A 24,306-nucleotide genomic window follows, 5' to 3' on the forward strand; every position below is an offset into this window, starting at 1 on the left:
AAGTTTGAACGCCTTTGGTCACTTTTACATGTCTTAATTTTCTAAGTAAAAATAAGTTAACACACTTCAATATCACTTATGCCCAGGCTGCATTTTATGTTTTATTTTTGTTTCCAGCAGGTTAAATTCAGCATATAAACACTCATTGCGGATTAAAATGTGCAGATGTGTCTTCCCTGTAGAGAATGTGTTCACTTATTTTCACTCAGAAAATCATTTGACCGGGGCGCCTAAACTTTTGCATGCGACTGTACATTCGAAACACCGTCCTCAAAATGTTCACAAAAAGAACTGACAAGTAAAACGTACTAGAGTGAATGTAAAGAGGACCGCACTTAACATGAACTCTGCTACAAAACACTGACACAGCCATATATTAACTCATATAACAGTGTTATGTTACCATTACTGCTCTCGAGACAGTTGCCTACAGTCCACTCAGCAAAAATTAGCATGTGATATGAGCCTGGTGGACATCATAAGCTATAATGACACCAAACATGACAACACATGACGGCAGATGCCCTCTGCCACAACATGTTTATCACTGCTGTCGGAACAAAACCTTGCATGTCCAAAATGTTAGTCAATGGAACCAGACTTTTTTCCAAGTAATTCTGTGCCGTTTCTTTTGGTCCCTTCATCATGGAATTTAGATACAACGTAAAGGGCAACAGGTAGTTTCAAATTATGTCAAAAACCAAAAAATGACCAAAATGGAGATACGAGGTTTTGTTTCAGCAGCAGTGATATGCTTTGTTTACGTCAGTGTTATGAAGCAGAGCTCACGTAAGACTTCCAGCAATAAAACAGGGGTCTGGCACGCCAACCAAACGTTCTATCAGCGGCTTCAAGAAGTGCGTCCTGCTTTTGAATACGAGTCGTCCGAACACCCACTAACGCTGCTAACAATCAACAAAAACAGGCAGCCTCCAATCAGCATGATGTCACTATGATGTCAATAGTATTCCATGCTATTCAGTTTCATTCACTGCTGCCAGCCTTATGGACTGAACCGCTCCTTTCAGTAATGGTTTACATTTACCGTGTTCCTCTCAGGCTTTATGAACAAATCCCTTTCGCTCACTGTTAAGGCCAGCATGTCTCAGTACTTCAATTTACACGGGCTGCTGGAGCCTTTCCCAGCCTAATGATCATCATTACAGAGCGGAGAAAGCGGTCAGAAAGTCATTATCACCCGCCCTGCTGAATAACGACGATGGCTGGGCTGAGAGGGCTTTGGGAAATGATTTTTGTCCTCTTATTTTGGAGAATCTAGTCGGTGAATCCTAGAGGTTTGGTGATTTAAACTAGGGCTGCACAATGTATTTTTATGTAATTTAAAATACAGATTGTTTTACTGTGTGCTTATGACCAATCACAATTCCAGATGAGTTTCTGTGGGTGTTTTGGTCAAAGAAATGCAGGCCAGTCTTTAACAACGTGCGTTATTGATTCATCAGTGTGAATTAGCAGGGTGGACAATGGACAGTACTTCTGTACTTGAGTAAAAAATACAAAAATGGTCAAATATCACTTAAGTAAAAAAGAAGCGTCACGTTTTCACATTTCTAACTGAGTAAAAGTACAGAAGTACTTTCTTTAAAATGTACTCAAGGGTCAAAAAAGGACTGAGTTATTGCAATTATGTTTTTTGATGATGATCTATTGAGGAGATCGTTCTTCATGTCAGCATCCAAGTCTCCTTATAATCAAAACAGAATAACACGATACCTGCAATATCTCAGTAATGTTATTTTGGATACTTGAGTACAAATATAGATAGAATACTTCTCATTTCACTTTATTACTATATTACTAAAGTAATATTTACCAAGTATTTCTAATTTTACTCAAGAACAGTGCTGTTCTTTGTCCACTATATCATAAAAAGTATCGGAACCGAAATATGTAAGAATATAATCGCGATGCCAATGTTGTGGCCATATCGTGCAGCCCTACTTGACCTGTTTCTCACATTCTCTCTCTATTTCTCTCGCACACAAAACACACAAATAAAACTTCTGTGACCATCAGTGCTTCCATATACAAGAGAATATATATATATATATATAATATATATAAATGCAAAATGAGTTAAAAATAAAAGAGTGCAACGACACAAGAACGTCTTTGCTCCCCTGTTCCCCCACAATTCTCTGAGAAATCTCTTTCAAGAGGAGCGGTGACCATCTGCCCAGAGTTTTTTTTTTCCTTGACTGTATGTCCAGCCAGTCTGTCAGTTCTAAAGCTCAAATGTTCCGTTTGAGATCGGTTAAAGTGTCCTCTTCTCCCACACCGTTTAGTTTACGTTTTTCCAGAGACTGTCAGAAAGTGGTGCAAATGAGACCAGTAGTGGTTGCTGATGGGTCACACACACACACGATTAAACTAAAATAAAAGCCTTTTTTTTTTTTAATAGTAAGAGTTCAGCAGGTCTCCCTCAGCTTGAAGCCCGTCAAGTTTCAGGTAAAAATCTCCAGTCTGTAATGAAATGTCCTGCTGGCTACGAGCTGCCCACAGAGCTGCCCAGGTTTATGCTTTCAGTCCCAGCCCACTCTCTCCCTGTTTGTGCTGCGCTGCTAAATGAACTTGAAGCACTTAGTCTTGTCGTGTGGAAGTCGTGTCTTAAACAGGACTGAGTCCACACGGAACTGCGTGTAGAGCAGCGGCATGTAACCATACACCTTCACAAAGAAGTTGATGCACTTGTGGCGCTCGTGGAAGTGCGAGTCGTCGTGCGAGAGGGCCTGCGGGCAGCCGGGACAGCGGAAGGTCCAGCGAGACGTCACCTGATCAGAGAGGAAAAAAGGGAGACAAAAAGGTTTAAAATCAACCGATGGTATCGTCAGTTGCTTGTAGATTCCATCTATCACAGCTGCTAATTAAGCTGGACAATTTCAATAGCTGAAAATACACCATCCATGGCTTTTTATGATGCACAACAGTATTATAAGTTTCTTTTGATGTGTAACATTCGGCCTTGTCCTCAATCAGCCCTGATATGCTGCCTGGCCTAGACCTGTTTTTGTTCTCACTCGTTGTGCTTGTTGAATTGATATAGCAGCAAGGAATGGCTTCCCTTACGAAACATGAACAGAGGCTTAAAAGATTTTTACCTTATGATTACAGTAATGATTAAACAAACAAGGCAATGCATAGCTAGAAGTAGCCTTTAGCCTCCTTTACATGGTCAAACCTTTACTGTTTTATTGTTTTAACAAGAAGAGATATACAGGCTGTAAACATGCAATTATTAAACCAATTTCAAACGCTACCAAACCACCACACCAAGAACTACCATACCACACAAAATACTACCAAATCACTGCATCAACAAAAGCCAAATCATACCAAATACCATCAAACCACAGTGAGAACTACCAAACCTTACAGAGAACTACCAAACCATACCAAATACTATCAAACCATACTGAGAACTACCAAACCACACACAGAATTACCGAACTATATTGATAACTACCAAGCCACATAGATAACTACCAAACTATATTGAGAACTCAAATCATACCAAATACTAACAAACCATACCAAGAAGTAACAAACTATACAGAAACTACCAAACCATACTGAGAACTACAAAATCATACCAAATACTAAAAAGCCATACCAAGAACTACCAAACTATACCAAATACAACCAAACAAAATACTACCAAATCACCACACCAAGAACTACCTGACTATACAAAGTACTACCAAACTATAGTGAGACCTACCAAACCATGTTTAAAACTAAACATACCAAAAACTACCAAACCATACAGAGAACTACCAAACCATACTGAGAGCTATGAAATCATACCAAATACTTCCAAACCATACCAAGAACTACCAAACTATACCAAATACAACCAACCAATATACTACCAAATCACCACACCAAGAAATACCAGACTATACAAAATTCTACCAAACAATAGTCAGACATACAAAACCATATTCAAAACAGCCAAACATACCAAAAACTACCAAACTGTATTGAGAACTCCGGGTACTCCGGTTTCCTCCCACGGTCCAAAAACATGCAGTCAGGCTGATTGGACATGCTAAATTGCCCCTAGGTGTGAATGAGTGTGTGACTGTGTATGTCTGTTTGTCTGCCCTGCGATGGACTGGCGACCTGTCCAGGGTGTATCCTGCCTTCCGCCCAATGACAGCTGGGATAGGCTTCAGCACCCCACCGTGACCCAGTAGGATAAGCGGTTTAGATGATGTATGTATGTATGTATGTATTGAGAACTATCAAATCATACCAAATCATATTGAGAACTACCAAACCACACAGAGAACTACCAAACCATACAGAACTACCAAATCATATTGAGAACTACGAAATCATACCAAATACTAACAAACCATAATAAGAACTACCAAACCATACCAAGATCTACCAAACTATACCAAATACAACCAAACAAAATACTACCAAATTACCACACCAAGAACTACCAAACTATACAAAATACTACCAAACTATAGTGAGACCTACCAAACCATATTCAAACCAACTAAGCATACCAAAAAACTACAAAATCATACAGAGAACTACTAAACATACCAAAACTACCAAACCACACTGAGAACAACCAAACATACCAAAAACAATTTATTTTCTCCAGTTTCGTCTGGCTTTAGCGTGTGCCTAGAAGGCATTAGCTTAGCTTGTTTGTGTCTAGCCTGTCAGATCATCAAGTAATTTATTGTGACAAAACTTCTCCCAATCCTAACCCAGAACACTTCAAGCACACATTTACTAGCCTACAGCTCCCTGAGTGAAAGGTCAGTTCTGTCCATTAGGCGAAGCCCTCTTATTGTTGATCTATGTTCATGTAATAATACAGAATTTATTCCAAGTAATTCTGGACCATTTCTATCAGTCCATTCATAATAAATGTTCACACAATGTAAAGGACAACTGGCCTTTTCAATTAGTGTAGTTATGAGGTTTTTATTATGACAATGACGAGTGTTTTTGCCCACTTCTTGTGGCTGCTGTAACCTCACAATTACCCCCAAGATTAATCTTTCTGGGTCGGTCAATGCAGTACTGAGACCTTCATTTCTCACAAATTACGCCATCATGTTTGTATGAGCAAAGAGATCCCCATTTATTTCACTGTCTGTCCATATTTTTAATGACAAAGCAAATGCTGCTGACTCCTCTAATCTACTGCCAAAGTTTCACACAAAAGGCTGTGGGCTGGAGGGTGGGAGAGAGAGAGAGAGAGATATGAGTGATTCAATAATGGATCTTATAAATTTTAAGGGTGGGATATATCACTCCACAGACTAATAACATCACGCACAGTATAGAAAATTTCATTAGATGCTTTATTCAGTGCAATACGCCTGCGAGAGTATAACATCAAAGACTTGCTGGAGCTTAACATAATCCAGCCATATAATCCCCTTTCAAAATTAGTTATGATTGGGAAATGAGTTAAACAGCGCTGTGTAACTCTCTACCAGTAACATTTCACATGTTAGAACTGTTTCAGATAGTTCGCTCCTCATAAACATGAACGCCAGGACAATTTCTTAATTAACTGCTGACCGAACAGCAGCACCAACAGGGCCGTGAACCATCGCTGACTGAAATCCGACAAATATTTACACACCACACTGAGCAATTCAAGCATTTATTATTTTAAATACAGAGATTACAAATGTGTGGCTGAAAGAATTACTTACACAGTGGTGAAACACAGACAATAACAATGCTATCTTTTACTTTTATGTTTTAAACAGAGATAAAGTGATCACATTTTTATGGCTGATTCCAAATTCTTTACGGCTGATTATTATGAGCCATTTTAAAAATGTTGTTTTTACCCGAAGCTCAGATTGTGTGAGCTAATTAAACACATGAAATGTCACAATGTAGTATATTACACTTTCAATACATAGATTTTGGAAATGTCACAGTGTAAATATCATTACTTGCTCTTTAGTGACAAACTGGCAATTTATTGTCTCTAAATGAGGAATCAGTTTCCTGTTTAAATACCATGAATAAACCATAAAACAAAGTGTGACTGGCTGTTTAGTTACACAATGAGGCGTGTATAACTATGTTAAGACAGTTTGGTTCAGGTGTAGCATCAGCATTCAAATACAGCATTCAAATACACTTACACTCATATGCAAAAGTCTGAACACCCCAGGTCACACTGAATATTGCTTTCTTCAAACTTTAGTGCATGACTTGCATGTATTTGCTGAGTTTAATATATTGGAGGAAAATATGTAAAATGTAATGTGCCATAACTTTGGCACAGGCCCCCCCTAACATATTCAAAATTCAGCAAATAAACAGTAATTGTGTATTGTGTATTAAAATGTGCAGAAGTGTTCTCTGTAAATGACCGACTGAGTGAGTGACCGACGTGTATCTCTTGTTTAAAAATAACCTGGGAATTTCATAAATATTACTGCAATTGATATACTAACCTTAATAGGGGGTTTGCGTGTGATATGTGACACCAGGAAGTTCATGGCAATGTCCTCACAGTTAACATACTCGTCCACCATGTCTCGAATGGCCTGGGGCATCACATATGAATACAGGTATGCGTAGTACTGCACAAACAAACAAACAAACAAACAGAGATAAGCATTATTTTCCATCTTCATAAAATATCTGCTATTTAGTTGTCTCTGTTTTTTTTTTTTTTAAATGCATTACTGTTGCTGTGGAGTAACTTTATTATTCAGAGTAGTAAAACCTTTAACAGAAATTTCAACATCATTTCTTTATTTACTAAAACTCTGATTTTCACTTGTGACTGATACCAAATTCTTGTTTTAATGCATTCAAACTCTACAAACGGTAACAGACCACCGCCATCAAATTTACTAATAACTAATTACTGTGTGAATTTCAGTATTTGGACCCTTCAGTATTTTCTTAAATAATTTATTAATCTACCAGAATGTCATTACAACTTATTGACGAAATGTGACACTGGAGATCATCTTTAAACTGAGCTGTGTTTATATAACCCCCTTCGCATTACCAGGCTTTGGCGGAGGTCCAGAAGAGACCCTGGGGATTTACCTTGTGGAAGAAGGCGGCGCCTGTCAGCACCATGGAGAGTTCACAGGAGTAGTTGGAGTTGTAGAGCCAGGACTGGTGGTTTACGTCCCAGGCATGAAACCTCCCTGGAAAACCCACGATACGATCCCGGGCCTCACGCCACACCCTGAAAGAGAGAAAGAAAGAAAGAAAGACAGAAAGAAAGAAAGAAAGATAGAAAGAAAGAAAGAACAAAAGAAAGAAAAAGAATGAAAGAAAGATAGATAGATAGAAAGAAAGAAAGAAAGAAAGAAAGAATGAAAGAAAGAGAGAGAGAGAGAGAGAGAGAGAGAGAGAGAGAGAGAGAGAGAGATTTATCCCTTCAAACAAGGACACAGTCATTAATATGAGCTTTCTGTATCAGAACCCAGTCAAATGAACAGTAATGAAGAAAAAAGTAAAGTTTTACAAAGTAACATTAAAGGCATGTGAGCTGTTTGTTTTCCCTTTGTTTGTTCTTTATGCAAGTAGCTAAATGAATGTTCAATTGTACATTTTAGGCTAACTGTAACATAGCAAGAGGCAATTCTGTTCAGATTTGGATGACTTTGGTAGCCTATAAAGTCCTATAAAGCATGCTCTTCTTATATGTCCACAACATTCAATAGACACAGCCAGCTAAACACAAGTGTTGCACCTAGCAAATAAGCTCAACATAGCAGTGGACACTCCTAGATTGAGGTAAGTAAACAGTTTTTCCTACCACGGTAGCAGCACTAAATGTTCCCTGCATTCACAAAGTTAGAGGGTTGGATTAGATCCTTTTACCCACAATAACGAAGTAAATATTGATTTGTAAATGCAAACATATGTGCTGCAAACACAGGACTGGCTGTCTGGACACACACAGATGTTACTAGCATGCCGGTAGCTCCCCCTTGTGGATAATCCTGTTCTGAATGAATGAATGAATGAATGAATGAATGAATGAGTGAGTGAGTGAGCGAGTGGTGCTTCGCATCTTTTAGAAAACAATCAGTCTGAAATATCAGTCTGAAATATCAATTAAATCTAAATGATGTCTAATGCTGATAAATTGCTTTCTAAAGCAGCACTTCTGCAAGCTTGCTTTATCAAAGAAGCAGCATTACTGAGTCACGGGAATAAAAACAGGCTAAATATGGTGAGTTAGCGCTGCTGTGACTCTCCCTGTTAAGCCTGTAATAATCATTTAAATGTCAGAGGCGTCGGGTCAGGAGTTTTTCGGACCATGTCGTATGTCTTTACGTACTGACGTCACACACACAGGCTCAGAAAGAAGGTCCGGCTCAATGTTTAGGTCTCAAATGCAAAATTGGCATTATACTGATAAAGATATGATGATAGATAATTCACCCACATCGTCAGAAAACGCGTCCTTCACCAGGTTTTGACTGAGTTCTCTTTGAATAGTCTTGCAAATCAATCGCAGTCCTCAGATTCATCTGCTCAAGGGAGGAGTCCCAAGCATTACCCACATTACAAAATGTTCTTCCGCATTTTGTGTGCAGTAACACACTTCCACCAGAGAGGTCGCCAAATCTATAAAACTTACATTGCAAATACTGATATGACTCTTGATATAATCGAGCATCCCTAACTACCACTATTACTTCTAATACTAATACTGATACTACTACTACCACTAATAATTCTTCTACTACTACAAATACTACTTACAATACTGCTACTCATAATGTTATTACCACTACCAAAAACACCACCACTACTACTACTACTAATAATAATAATAGAGATGTAAAAATGCATTAATGCATCCATCTGACACGACTATTCAAAGGAATTGGTTATAATATTCAAAATAAAACGCTTTGGCTATTTTGAAACTTACAAACAAACAGCTTTGTTGTTTTTCTAGTTTGTAGTTCACTACAGGGTAAACAGTTTCTTCACTCACATTTCCATATTCAATGTATTTTTGTCACAAACATTTTTGTTAAATTGAACTATGGTGAACTTTCACAATATAAGGTCAGATACTCAAAGCTGAAACAAATAAATAAATGACAGTGCCTTTCCCAAACCCACAGGATCACCAGACGATCAAATAATACAAACCAACCAAAAACAAGAAGCAATAAGACACAGAACCATTAACTGAAGACAACAAGCAAGACATACAGAGAAGCTCCTATTAAGCTAATCTGGGATTCGAAAGAAAAGAACCAGAGAAGCTTGAGAAGTTGCACTGATCCAAACTACTGTTTTAAATCTAGTGAATATTTTGATCTTGCTGACATTCTGATACTATTTTGAATTTATTAAAAAACTGACAAAGGAATGGATAGAAATGCAAAAGACAGGCAGAGAGAGAGACGTTACACTCTAACGCTGTCCTGTTGGAGGAGTTTAGCTAAACAGGAAGGATGGAGGCCTGTGCGGCTTTAAAATGAGAGGTTTGCACTGCACTCAGTATAAAGCATGGATCCAGTGTGATGACAAAGAATAAGAGTAATATGTTCAGATTTTTTTGTGCGCATGACCTGAGCAAAAGTTCACGTCTGCTCTAGAATTCCTAAAGTAATCAGAAACAGATATTGCACAAGGCTGAACAATAAGAATCTGCAGCTTTAAACTTCAGTCCATACAAAACAGCTTTGAAAGCCTGTGAACATTCAAATATAATCATTAAATTCACTACTCTGAATCTGACATAACGAATCTTCCTCTTAATATTCTGTAGTGTAAAGCTTTTTATTGTGGGCAATATGATGATATGGTCATTGTTTAAGGAAAACTGAACAAATGTATGAATCATAAAAAGACAGATTAAGACTAACTGCAGAGAGCCTGTAAACGACAACAACAACAACAACCAGATGTAACTGCATAAATTAGCAGCTGAGTGGCTAAATTATGGCACATGGGTGGGTGATATGAACTCAATTTATATCGCAATTTTTCTGACTATTTGAACCACAATATATCACATCACAATAATAATAACAATGATAATAATAACAATGATAATAATAATAATGATAATAATAATAATAATAATAATAATAGCTGCAAGTGGCAATTCAGGGGTCCAAGCACATTTCTGGCACCAATTTGGATCTTTTTAAGAGTCAGAAACAGAAGAAAATTGACAGTTACCTAAAGGCCTCCATCTGTCTTAATATTTGAGAAGAGGTCTTTAAAATGATTTATGCTAAAGTTCATATATACTGATCCTTTGACCCTTGTATAATATGCAGCAGATTTATAATAAAGCAGTCAAAATAAGACAAATGATGCATTTTCAGATAGTTGTGCATGCAAAGTTATTAAGCTGTCAGAGCTTAAACATTTGATATGCATGCTGTATTGCTAGTTTACGTAAGATTTTGAATATTATATAAAGCTAGACATAACATTTAAGATTCATGCATTTTGGTCCAAAGTAACCCTGTCTTAATTCTACTAAAAGAAAATACTTTTATTTGAAATCTTGGTTTTGACCCTTAAATGGATGCGACATGCCAGGTTTGATCTAGGTATGACAAGTACTTGCTCAAACAGTTTCTAGGCTCTTAAAAGTTCCACTGGGGACCCAGCGCACCAAAATTGGCATTAGTAGTGCCCCCTCCCTTCAGTCCTTATGTTTCTTCCTGAATTAGGCTCAAAGATGCAGTATGGTTCAGTCTGCATGATTTGTTTTAGGGCAGAACTAGAACAACAAGAAGAATCTTACAAAAACTAAAGGGTCCTAAATTAGAAGAATGAATTAAGTTGTTCGAGTTTATTTTTAATTGCCCAGGAGGCAGTTTAGAGGGCTAAATCCAAATGATCAGGCAACGTTATACTGGCATTCACTTTAATACTACCACCTCCAATTTCACCACTAATCTTACTTTATTATTTTAGGTTTCTTTTTTTCCCCAGTTCCTTCTCGAACGATAAACTTCTGCAAATGCTGATTTAAAAACTGACCAGCATTTTTAAACTGTTTTGTGGATTTTGTCTATACCAAATGTGTTTGCAAACAACAAAAAACAAAATATCATAACTCATCTTGTGTATTGTAGGAAATCTTAAACATGTACCATGATCTCATGTGTTTACCCACCTTTAGTGTAAAGGTTATTTAATAATTCAGCTCCAAAACTGGTCACACAGGCAGGAGTGCGGAGGTAGAGAGATGAGGCCGAACCGATCAGATACTCTAAAGTCCAACTGACCTGACTGTACCGTACCAATACTCAAACACCTACAACCTAGCACATCTAGCGCCTACTCGCAGGCAAAAAAACAAAACGTTCTCTAAAAACAACTCCCTGTTGAAGTAGGTTCAGGGGGAGATGCTACTGAGGCCGAGTCCAGGTGGAGACATTCCAAGGGTGCTTTGTGAAATTAATGTCAAATGACCATGTTGACACAGAGCTGCCGCGTGCGTGCCTGGACAGGGACGCTCTGGAGTGTTGTGCTCAAAATAACACTTGGGCCCACTTTGAAAGGAAAGTTAGTCTATAGCCCTATTTAGACTGGAACAGTTTATCAGGGGAACATCTGTTTAAAAAGAAAAATACATACATCTCCGTAGGCTGGGCGAACACTACATGACTTAAAATCTTACCAGATTTCTAAAACGGAGAGCACCACACACTTAACATCAGTTTGTCACAGAATTTCTTGTCTTTTTGTCACGAGGGGGCTCACACTAGACGACAAGGCAAAGAGAGAGTATAACACACATAACGAGTTTGGGCTACGAATAAAAACTCAAACTCCCAGATCTCCTCAGATCACATGATACAAACTGACCTCAACTTACTGAACCGGACCTGTTTGTGCTTTTATGCATTATATCGGTTCTTATCTGCCTGTGTTTTATATGCAGCTCCTCCATCTCCGCTCCGCTGTTCATGCACATCTCTTCACCTTTTTCACCGCGTATAAAGTAATGCTTTACTAAAGTGCTTCATACATGTAGAGGCCATTATAATGCCATTATACATATAATGGCTTTTACTTTTTAACCACCTCCACTCTGCATGCAACTGGACTTCTTTCCCAATTTTTCTTCCTGATTTAGTCACATCCAATTCCACCTACTAGTTAGGACTCTCACGATACCACTAACACTTGGAGGGTGAAGGCTAGCTCAGGCTTCCTCCGAGTCTTGTGAAGCGCCACCGCATCTTTTCGAACTGCCGCTCATGCAACGTCTTTGGGCAAGACTCCTAACATTGCCTTCGCCCACCTGTGTAAGATGTTGAAAAACCGTAAGTCGCTCTGGATAAGAGCGTCTGCCAAGTGTCGTAAATGTGAATACTGATCTGAATGTGTTCCAACAGAGTAAAGGGGGAGGCGGGGTTTATGATAGACATACACTCAAATGACAGGCCTTTTTATTTTTAACAAAATAACAAAAATCAAACTAAATCTTCAGAATCAAAAACTCTAACAAACCTTAAAAATATATATATAATTACACCCCTGACAATGTGCCTTTCCAGGAGAAAAAGAGCCAAACAATACCCTTCATTCTGCTGGAACTTCTCCTTTCGTGACATCAGGCCTTTCCTAACGACCTGTTTTTATTGTCTTACAGACACAGCGAGGAAAAAAAAAAAATCCACACCCATTAGCCAAAGTAATCACGCTGCCTCTCAATGTGCTAAATGTTTATGGTTGGTCAAGAAACGGTCATACTAGCCTTTCCTAAAGCAAAGATGAATTATTTATATTGGTTATTCTGGAGAGAGACCCGTAGAGTAACGCATAAATTATTTAAAGAAAACAATTTACAATTTTCTTAATGACTAAAATGACTAAAACTCACCTGAAGCCAAACATGATTTCGTCATGTCGAAGATGGGCGTCGTCATCGATGGACAGGATGGCTTCCGTTTCCACTGCGTCCCAGGGAAGAAAACGATTGTTCAAGCTGTTCTTCTCTGTCCGCACCACCTACAAGCACAGGGACATATGCTGAGTCAAAACGCCATATTTTTAGCTATCACAGGGGCACAGAAAACGTCCTGGCTCGAGCAATACAGACATCCAGCAATTACAAGCCAAAACAATTCATTTAAAACACGGAACGAGTCCGAATTTTAAAATAATTATGAATGTTTAAAATACAAATAGTAAATGTGATTTTTTTGCTAAGCAATTTAGCTTCTCTCTAACGTTACACACTCATATTAAAAGAGCCATGAGGCATCTCAACTAGGGCTGCCACAATCATGAAATTTTAGCTGATTCATTTTCATTTAATTAATTGCAATTAACCATTTGATTGTCTTTTCTTATTCATTGTTTACAACTATTCAAATACAAGCCTAAAGTGGACAAACTGGCTGAGGGCTGGGCAATGTGACAACATATATCATTATTATGATAAATTTCATCACTGTACAATACAATATGCTTTTCTGAACAGACTGTGTACATCATCAGTTCTTCCGAAACACTGACCATCTGCATGTTTCATTATAAAGAGAGCAAAATAAATCTTGTTTAACTGGATTTAGTGCAACACAGTGTGCCAAATACTGAATAAAAATCACTGCAATCATATTTTTCTTTTTTATGTAGTGCTACTGGTCCTTTTTGCTCAGTTCCAAACTGATCAGATGTCTGAAAAATAAATATTGTAACATAAATATCGTGAAAAATTCCTGAAGTATCACGATATTATATTTTTTGCAATATCGCCAATCTCTACTGAGTAGCCACCTTACTTGATAGCTATGGTTACTTAGGAGCTAACACCGGTTGTACGGTTGAATTAATACTGCACACACTCACAGAAATGTCTACAGCAGTGTTGCCGCTACATATATTTTACAGCAGCGTTTATTATTGTCACAATGTGTACAATTATTGCCACCACTGCTTCAGAATTTTATAAAATGTCAGGAAGTCACAATTACAAAACTCTGCAGAGGACTTTTAAATTGAAACAATGGATACAGGCACAAGTTTGACATTTTTTGAACGATGGCTTGAAATTTGTGCACTGAATTCACTTATTTGGTGCCCACATAAGCAAATTACTCAATAAATTACAATATAATGAGACAAATGAAAAGTCTCATTATACAATGAAGCATTTCTGGTGAAAAAGTCACAAATGCTTTTACCACTTTACCATTTTCAGCCAACAAATTGCTGAAATTCTAGTGCATCCCTAATTAAATGGAATTGAACTGAATTGAATAATGTGGTGAATTTATTACATTTGGTATCAGCTAACTCTTCACAAACTTGTTTTTTTATTGGTACGAGGTGAAATAAGTCACAACGTGGCTAGGCTGCATTTATTTCCTTATCTTAAAGACTTTGCTACTTTCTCGTTGTAAATTTTGGGCCTAACATGGATTTGTGGTCTGGGGAGAAGGTTTGTAAGAGTAAGATATCCAGTAGCTCTTTTTTGGATGCTATGTGTCCATCTAATACAAGTAGCCTGCAGTAGCCTGTAGTCTTTTTTTCTGGCAGGGGGAATTTTTTAAAAAAATATTTTTTAAATAATACCTTATAAATTGAAATACCAAATTTCACTAAAACTGAAAGTCTAATCTCTAACAGGAATGTGATTTAAGTAATTACCAATATTGGCTTTCCATTTGACAGTTACTCTGGGGAAATATCTTTAGAGGTTTGCTCAGCTGTTCTCCATCCCCTATTCACAGTTACTTAAGCAAATAAAGATTCCAGAACTGTATAAAAGATTCATCACAGTCAGACAGTGAGGATTTTAGCATTGTTCACAATTCCATTTAGGTTTCCATTTCAAAGCACAGTCTTTCCATGCTCTTAACGCTTATCTATTTCCTGTAAAAGCTGCAACAGTAATTTGGCTTGCGCAACTTGGCTTGGCCTGCACAGCTGAACATTCTGCTTCAAAGTGAAGGGAGAAAATAAATAAAACCTGCTCCAGGAGGTCAAACAGCATGACGGTTTTTCCACACCTATATCATCTCAGAATAATAACAGGATATGCGTATTTTTCAAGCTCGTTTGCCAGCTCTTTCAATTTATAACACTCAACTCTTAATGACCATTTCTTAGTTCAACCAAAACCAACGAGAGGAAACAAACTCACCACAATGGGCAGCCCGATGTCTGGCCAGAGGAGGTCATCTGAGGGTGGTTTGGGGGAATTCCAGACTACTACCACCTTGTTGAGATAGGGAAGGCCATTCAGCCTCTCCAGGGAGTTCATGAGCACCTCCTCTCGCTCATATGTCAGCATGACCACTGTAAACTGCTCTCGTGGGACGTTACCTCCAAGTGCAGCCTGAAACTCCTTTCCAGAGCCTCCAGAACCTCCACCAATTGGGCGGAAGCCGGTTCCTGAGCCTAGGAACTTTGCCTCGGAAGGAAGAACTGGGTCCAAAGGAGTGTGGGGGAAGAGATGGAAAGGTCCGGGAGCATGATTCCAGGTTCGGTAGACATCCGACACAGTATATGTGAAATTTCGCAAAAATCTGGGTGAAGCATAAGGAGGCTCTGTTTCTACTGGACCAAGATCCAGATCACCATTGTCAGCCATATTGGCATCCGTTCCTGCCATCTTCCCAGCTTTGTGTGGAATCTCCTGGGCAGGTTCCTCTTTTATGGGGGCTGCTGGTATCTGAATGCTAGTTCGGACACTAGCAAGAATGGTGTTGAAAATACTCTCTGAAGTGGAAAAATATGTCTCCCAAAGGAATCGACCCTGCCGTCGCATGGCTAGTAAGTCATTGTCAGAGAGGCTTCTTAAAAGAAAGTGCAACTCTGTTATGCGAGGCTTGGGTACCATGATAGCTGCTTCATTCCAACGTATGAGCTGGTGATAAGGCAACTTTGAGTGGTCCCCAAGCACCACAGGGATTGCCCCAACCTCCAGGGCCTCAAACAGGCGCATGTTACATCCAGCAGATGCCACAAGTTGTCCATCACCTGGAGAAATCACCAAGGCAAATGTAGATGCCTTTAGTACCTCTAAACGATCTTCCCGCTCCCCACACAGGGCCCATTCAGTTGGCAGGCTTGGTTTTGGCCGGTTCTTGCAGGTGAATTCCACAAGTACTTGGTCTAGATGACTATCTTGCACAGCTTTAAGGGTGCCAATGATGCGATCATCATAATCGGCTGGTGGATCTCCCTCCATTTCTTCCTCAAAGGACTGTGGTGGTGCTTCCAGCAAACTGCTCCTCAGAGACTCCACTTTTTCACCCTGGAAGGTGAAGAGATACTTCCTCTTCACCGGGACCTGAGGAGGCACCTCCAGAAAGTTAGGCTCAGATAGAGCATGGACAAGGGGAGACACCACCAGGTCGAAACCTTCCCTGTACTGTCGTTCCAAAAAGGTAGACTGTGCTATAGCTGCTCGGCCTGTGCTTACATTGTACAAGAAATTCTGAGTCAAGGATTTTCTGGACAGGTGGACCAGCAGGTGATTATGGCCATCTGACCTCCAGTATGGCAAAGCCTTTAGTTGCTTTTCCAGGTCCAAGGGAGAGGAGGGGGTGAGGAATCATGTACCTCTCCAACAAGCACCACATATAGACATGCGATACTCGGATTATCTGTAACATAGACACTGCTCTTAACAGATGATGCAAAGGCTTGTTTGACCAATGGGTCAATATTCTCACCCCAAGGATATGACCCTGTGTCATACACATAGACTGGGAACCCAGACGTAAGGGGACACCTGGCGTAATCAAAGCAAGTATGCAAGCGACAGGACTGTACAGACCTTGGAGGTGGCAGTCCTGGATCGTCTTTGTCTGGTAACAATCTGACTGGCAAAGATAATTTGGGCTGGTTCTGTGCCATGAGTTCCTTATAAGAGTGTTCTGTCTGGCTGATGACATTTTTGAGTTGTAGCAAGTCCTGTTTGGCACTGTCAATACTACGCTTACAGGCTTCGATACGCAGGTTGAGACGGGCAATCTCGCCGTTGAGTTCCTGCCGCTTGGCTTCCAGCTGAAGCAGCTCTTCGCTCACCGATTCCCGTATTCGACACAGGTCCTGTACATGCTTCGCTTCACAAAGTTCGCCACCAGGCCTCGGGCCGAAGATGCGTTTGTCCGGCCCACTTGTCTCATCAATCGTGGTGAGGTAGTAATGTGCAATGAGTGGGAAGAAGACCAAGATGAAGAAGAGCATGAAACTGAGCCAGGTCAGTCGTACCCGCCGAAGCACCCATGACTGGCTGCCGTTCCCCACAACACCTCCGTTTCGCTGCATCGTCCAAATGTCACTCTCCACCACACCAAACAGGTAAATGAAGTTCTTGGGGGGATTCAGCAGCCATAATGCAATCTCGCCTGCATTGTGTAAGCACAGGTCAACATACAACAGATCATCCCTTACTTAATATCTTTTAAAAAAAGAAATGCAGGTCACCAACTTCATTGAGGTTTTAAAAAAACGGAAACTTCATTTTCAAGAGCATACAGTCCAATCATAACGCTGTTTTACTCTGTGTTATGTAAGCGTACTCCAGAACTATCCCAGGGTACAGAAGAGGCCTTGAACAGTGGCAAGAACAGAGTTTCCCTTGCTGAAATGCCAGCTGAGGACATGGCTTGTGTATATTTTCCTATGAGGCACTCTGTTTCCCAAAGCCATTCTTCTGTTCAGTATGAAGCCATAATAGGGTCTATGGTGTGCCCTCGGGCCAGCTTCTGCATGATGGACTATGGGCCATCTAGAATGCCTTTAATCCAATGTCCAGTCTAGAACAAAGAGAGAGAGAGAGAGAGATACAGTGTAATAGCTATTACAAAAGTCTTTTAATGTAACTGCTACTAAATTAAGATTTTGCAGGCTACTTCTCAGAATAGCATTTGTTCCAGAGAAAAACACTTTCATCACAACATTAAACAGACTAAAGACTCCTTGTGTGGAGAGGCCTGGAGGAAAATTCCAACCAGAGTAGGTTATTCTCAGCGACATGACAAGAACCGCAATCCAACTTGACTTAAATGACAAACATATTGTTTCCTCTTTTTTGATACACAACCAGCGCTGCCTGTTAATTAAAGGTAAACCTGAATGATTTGAGTGATTTTACATCATTTTTACCAACATTTTCCAATTCAAGTGACCAAAATCTCATTACTGCAACACAATAAGATTTGAAGATTAACGTGTAGATAATGGGCCTCATTCACCAATATCTTCATTTTTTTTCTTAAATGTGATTCGTGATGTGTTCTTAAACTGCAAAACTGTTCACACCTTTGTGCTCGAGTGTGTGTAGATTCTGTTCTCACCGAAGAACAAATCCAAAAGAAGAAAACACTGGTAAATGTCAGAATCTTCGCAAAAACTGCATAAGTGTGTCTTAAGACGAAATTTCCTTTTAAGAACGATTGGTGAATGAGGCCCAAAGTTTTTTTCCCACTCTAAGTCTTTTCATAATCTATATACTTTAATCCATCCAAGCAGTGAAGCTAGTTATCAAAATATATTTTAAAACATACACCACATAATTTTAACATGTTTACAGGCACCTGCGTTTTTTTCTCCTTACTTGTGGCACATCAAATGTTTTTGAGTTTATAAGGAAACTTTTTGTGAAAAAAGCTAAAACATAAGTATCAATAATGCAAAACAAACATGTGGACACACTGTCATAATGAGAATTAGGGTAAGAAATTTGGCTGGTTTTCTTATAGTGCTATCAGTGAACTTGTGTTCACTGAAGAAATCATAAACTCAGAGGAGTATAAAGACATTTTGGACGCAAACCTGCAAAAGTCTGCAAATAAACAACTAAAACAATAACAACAATAACAACCGGCCAACTTTTTATATGGTCTTGGAATGATCTGTTAAAAAAAAAGTGCCACTTTCGTTTGTTATTTTGCTTCCTAACACAATAACTGTACACTTTTTAGTATGTCCAAATACTTTTTGGCATCACTGCATGCATGAGCACAAGTTTCGTTAGCATCTACTCCTTGCTCTCCTTTTGCATCATCCATCGCCTACGTTTTCTTTCTCTTCATTATTTTTTAGCACTACTAATGGCTTCTGTCTAGCTTTCGAACACTAGTCAAATACACATGGAGACATTTTCAAGAAAGTTGGAAATTAAGGAAATACACAAATAAATAATAAATGAATAAGTCAAACAGATTTTCAGAGAAGCTTAAGCATGTTTGCCTTTTAAGCCGAAGCAAACTACTTAGCTTTACCTTAAAATAAGACACAAAAAAGAGGCATTACAGTCAGAGAATCTCCTGAGAATGCCAGACAGCCATTAGTGAAATCCAAAAGACTTTAAACTGATTTATCAGCTTTGGGTGAGCAGATGAATTTCTCTCTAGCAGAGCAGCTTGTAACATGGCGGCTGCACCTGCTCCCCCGCTGGACGGAGCCACGCAGCCTCACCGAACTCATTACTCACGCCACACCGAGCGTCCATGACATAAATGCAAGATGAGAGTCCAGTCTCAGCTTATACAGTGTGACAGTCCATTATAATGAGCCAGGAGAACAGTCATAAGTCACTGCTTTGTGTTCATAAGGTAACCATGAGCGACCAGCAATATCTTGAACATCACTCAGTGCTACACTGTACTGCGCAGTAGAGCTAGGCATCGTGACAGTATTTCTCGTTATTGTGATGAATTATGTGACACAAAGCTTTTCTGAGCATATTGTGGATGTCGTCATTACTTACCAACAGCATGCTTCATTATAAAGAGAGCGTAACTAGTCCTGTTTAATTGGATTTAGTGTTAATACTTTACTCAGTTTTCGAAAGCAATGTTTTAATGTGGTGCTGCTGGCTCTTTATTTGCCTGTTCCAACATATCAGATGTCAGAAAAAAATAAATATCACCACATATTGTGTATCAGGAATATTTCTTGAAGTTTCACCATATCGCCCACCTCTACTGTACAAGTATATATTATTGTTTACCAAGGTACAAACAACGTAAGTGCATCCTCAAAGGTACAACAGTGGAAAACAGCATATTTGTACCTTTTCATAAACTACTTGCTTTATATGGAAAAATAAAAAAAAGCCAGGAGCCAACACAGTTTGTATAGAGTAAAATGCAACTTTTAAAATTTTACTACAGTGGAATACAGTAAAATCATATTCCCTAACTGGAAGTACTGAAGAAGTAGGAGTGAAGAAGTGGTGCCATTAGTACCTTTTTATCAAACATATTATTATTGTTGTTATTTTTATTATTATTATTATTATTATTATCGATACAGTGTTGTTTAACAGTGGAGAACATGGATAATATGAAGCAATTTCTGTGATGATTTTCAGAAGTTAGAATTTTGATTGTGGGCTGATGACGATATTTTTCCATGTATTTTTCTTCCCAAATTATGCTGTAGTATGAAAAAGCACTGCACTTTCAATACATTGTGCCCGAGCTTATTGGCCAGGCTTAAGAAATTATGAGCGAGCTGCATGTTTAGATTAATTGTGCCAGGGCAGAGGTCTTCAAATACCTCCTCAAGGACCCTTCAATTCAAACTCCCAGTACACCTGAGTCAGTTAATGAAGCTTCTACAGCCCTCAATATCCTAGGTGTTCAATCTGAGGGGGGTACTTTAGTCTCTACTTAACACAATCTCTTCATAAGACTGCACTGAAAAGATACCTGAGGCACTTGGAGTTAATTAACAAACTGTATTAGAACCTCATTAACTTTTTTCCTATTTGGTTGGTATGTTAGATAAGTGACCATCTGTTTCTCACATCACAGCTGCTAAAACGGAAAAAAAACCCAAAAAAAACAAAACAAAAAAAACAGTAAACAGACTCTGCCTTATTAAAAACGCATCCTACTAAGCTATGAAGTAAAATGTTCATTTGGGGTGGACAATTACATGGAAATGTCATTGCAATCAGTGCCGGGTGGTATCAGGGATATCGCGCTGTTTAAGAATGAAGATGTCCAATTTTTCTTTCAACCCTGCAAATATTTAGATTTTAGAGGCAGGAAAATCCTCAGTAAAACTGAGCATGACAGTGGCTCAACAACACGCTCAGCTGTCACTGTAACACCAGTCACTCCACTCTGCACTCCCAGAGATCCTCTAAACAGGGGTCACTTTAGCATCAGTTAGCTGGAGCAGAGCCTGTGCGGTGTGGCATGTTTAGCCTGCTAACTAAGCTCTCGTTAGCGCAGCCAAAATGCCACAGACCCAAAAACAACAGAACTGGCTCAATTACAGCAACCAGTCACCCCACTTTTACTCTCTCAGACATTAGTTAACATCTAAAGGTGTTTCAGCAGAGCAGCTGTTGGTCAGAATCAAGCCTGTACTGTGGTGTTTGACACTGTTTGGGTCTGTAGCTGCTTGCTAAGCTAATGTTAAGTTACAGATCCACACACCACAGAACAGGTTTAAGTTCTCCTTTCTCTCCCTTCAGCAGTTGCTCGACTTCACTCTCTCATGTGCGAATCAATATCATCTAAATTTGTCAGTACTTTAGTTAGCTAGAACCCGTTCTGTGGTGAGTAGAGCTCTTTTCATGTTAGCTAAGCTAATGCTAACCAGTCCATCTCGCCTATTTAGCAGCACTGTTTAACAAGTGGCTACTGCTCAACTCCAGTCGCAATATGTTTCCTGAGCATATCGTGGAAATAGTATCGTGAAAACTCTGGTGATATAATGTTTTTACCATATCATTTAATCTTGGTTCATTTTCATGTAGTAAAAACCTTACAGATAAAAAAAATCCTTAAAACAGGCACATCAGGCCAAATCTGCCTTCTGGATCTAAGCACTAGAGCTAACACTTGTAATAGTGAGAGAAAAAGCAACGCTGGGCGTCACATAATCAAATCAGGAGGAATCTGCTCTCCAGAGAGAGCGATTGCAAAAACACACTCTGCTGGATGACCTAGATAGAGACAGGGGGTTATCTAGAACTGAGCAAACACAACGTCAGACTCGGCTAGACGTTCAGAGCCGGTGTTTCAGACACAAACTGACATTTAGTCGCAACAGGGCACCCATTTTCGACATGTGTCAAGAATGTAGACGCATTATTATAGTAGACGTGGTCATTAGATTGAAGCAGTGCAAGTGGTGTTCACAAACATGAGGGCTGCAATCATTAGTAAACACAGGCTAGATTTAAAAAAAGGCAATTAAAAACAACACAGGCCAGTCGCAGATGGCCATATACAGTAGTGTGGAAGGGTTTAGGCGCCTCAGTCTAATTACGTTTCGTGGATTTTCTAAATGAAAATAACACATCCTGTACAGAGAACTGCAAAGTTAAGCTCACAATTTCGATCTATTTGTTGAGTGGAAACACAAAAATATGAAATGTGCCATGACTTTTTCACAGGCCACATTTTATATTTCCAATATGTTAAATTCAAGGAAAAATATGTATCTACCCTGCCTCTAACTCTAGATGTGTGGTCTCTGTAGAGAATGTTTTAACTTATTTTCACTCAGAAAATCAACGAAATCTGTATGGTACTGACAGATGCATGACCTCACCATGATCCCATTGCAATTCTTTAGTAAACAACTCAATCTATGATCTTAAAACAGCAACAAAAACAAGAGGCCAGTGCATGCTGGATGCATACACTGTTAGAAATAAAGGTGCTGTGCAGGTACATTTTCATTCATCAAGGTACAAACAGTGGTTTAATGTCCAATTGTGTACCTTAAATAAGTTTTCCCAGGTGAAAAGTATGTATTTGTACCTTACCATTCAAAAATCAGAACAATAAAATATAAAGTCTGGAGATGAGATGGGATGTGTGGAACTTATCATTTCAATGGATTATGGTACAACTATGTTCCCTGACAAAAGGACTAAAGGTACTGAGATGTATCCTTGAGGGAACCATCCCAGTGACAAGAGGGGTACTGCCCCAGTGACAGTCATCATCACTGCGAACATACCCAAACCAATGGAGATGAACAGTCACTTTCAGATGCACCTACTCATTTTTACCTTTTTAGTCCTGATTGTTTCAGTGTTGATACATATTCACAGATGACACTGAGCCAGAAAAATGCCAGTCTATCCTACAGAAGTCAGAGGTTACAGATCTCTCAGTCCTGGACACTGACAGGCTGTGTATCAGTAAACCATTATGTTGGAAAGAACAGCTAGGACGCTTTTTCACACCCTTATTTCCAAACCATCTTTTTAACATACACTCTGCAGCTCATTCCAGGCTGTACATGGACATTTCTGATCACAGCATGCAGACCTTTCTGCCGTTTTCTTCTGTTTGATTAGAGTTGAGAAAGACAGGTGAAGAACACTAAATTTAGCACTACATATATATATATACACACATTACACACATTACACACACACACACACACACACACACACACACCCCTACAGTCTACTCCTGCGTATGGGGAAAACAGTTTAAATACAATTTCTCAGCGAACCACCTTTAAGCAAACTAAATCAAACATGTTTTATATTTCAGGTCATGTTTGCCGTCAGCCCACTGCACAGCAGGCACGATGAGCGTATGAGTTTAGCCGGGATGGTGCAAAGCCTCCACACTGCAGGAAGACGAGAAGCAGCAGGCCCAGACTGGGAACTGGCAGCCATGTGAAAGGTGACGAGCGTGGGGTCGGGGGGAGAGCGGAACACCACCTGGTATAGGCAGCGCTGGGAGCAGGCCGTGTGCTCTCTGACTGAGGGGGGGGTGGGGGGGAGATATAAATGGAAACATAACCACAAGCAGTAACAAGACCAGACTCTCTAAATTTTTGAACACTCACTTCATGCATTCACCTCGATTCTGGTGAGCAGTCCAGGCTCGCAACAAGCAGCACTTTCTATAATCACTTATATTATATCCGATTAACCCTTTAAGACCAACTCAAAAAAGCTGTCTAATCCACTCTTCTCCTTTAATAATGCAAAATGCTGTTGCACTTCATCGCTGCTCAAATCGAGCTCTGTTTGAATTTTGCAAGCTTTTGTGGCAACATGAACTCTCAGACGAACATGGCCATCGGCGTTGGCACCACCACTGTGAACGAATCTGAGTTGCTAAGTTTCTCTAGTATGGAGCATTTCACTCCAGATCACTCCGTTTACATCTCAATGACTGAACTGTGCAGGAATTTTGAAAAATCTGTGGTATTACCCTTTAATGAATAGTGAATTATATTTCAGAGTCACAGTATCGGCAGTGCACACTGTTATCTTTCTCTGTAAAAGGCTCCCAGGCGTGACTCATGTCTCGCTGCTTCACTGCATTACGTGCTTAACAATTAGAAGAATTCTCTGTGTGTAGAATT

General features: G+C 39.4%; 1 protein-coding gene across 1 annotated transcript in view; it reads right to left on the bottom strand.

Annotated features, from left to right (window-relative positions):
• Positions 1–2,179: 2,179 nt before the first annotated feature.
• The window catches only part of extl3 (exostosin-like glycosyltransferase 3), a 45,274-nt gene continuing 23,147 nt past the window's right edge, over positions 2,180–24,306 (bottom strand). Inside the window, 6 exon segments of the mRNA XM_036582189.1 lie at positions 2,180–2,792; positions 6,474–6,602; positions 7,081–7,225; positions 12,866–12,993; positions 15,134–16,533; positions 16,536–17,759. Coding sequence (XP_036438082.1) covers positions 2,583–2,792; positions 6,474–6,602; positions 7,081–7,225; positions 12,866–12,993; positions 15,134–16,533; positions 16,536–17,268 — 2,745 coding nt within the window. The 5' untranslated portion in view covers positions 17,269–17,759 and the 3' untranslated portion in view covers positions 2,180–2,582.

Source organism: Colossoma macropomum, unplaced genomic scaffold (genome assembly GCF_904425465.1).
Source record: "Colossoma macropomum unplaced genomic scaffold, Colossoma_macropomum, whole genome shotgun sequence".
Lineage (NCBI taxonomy): Eukaryota > Metazoa > Chordata > Actinopteri > Characiformes > Serrasalmidae > Colossoma > Colossoma macropomum.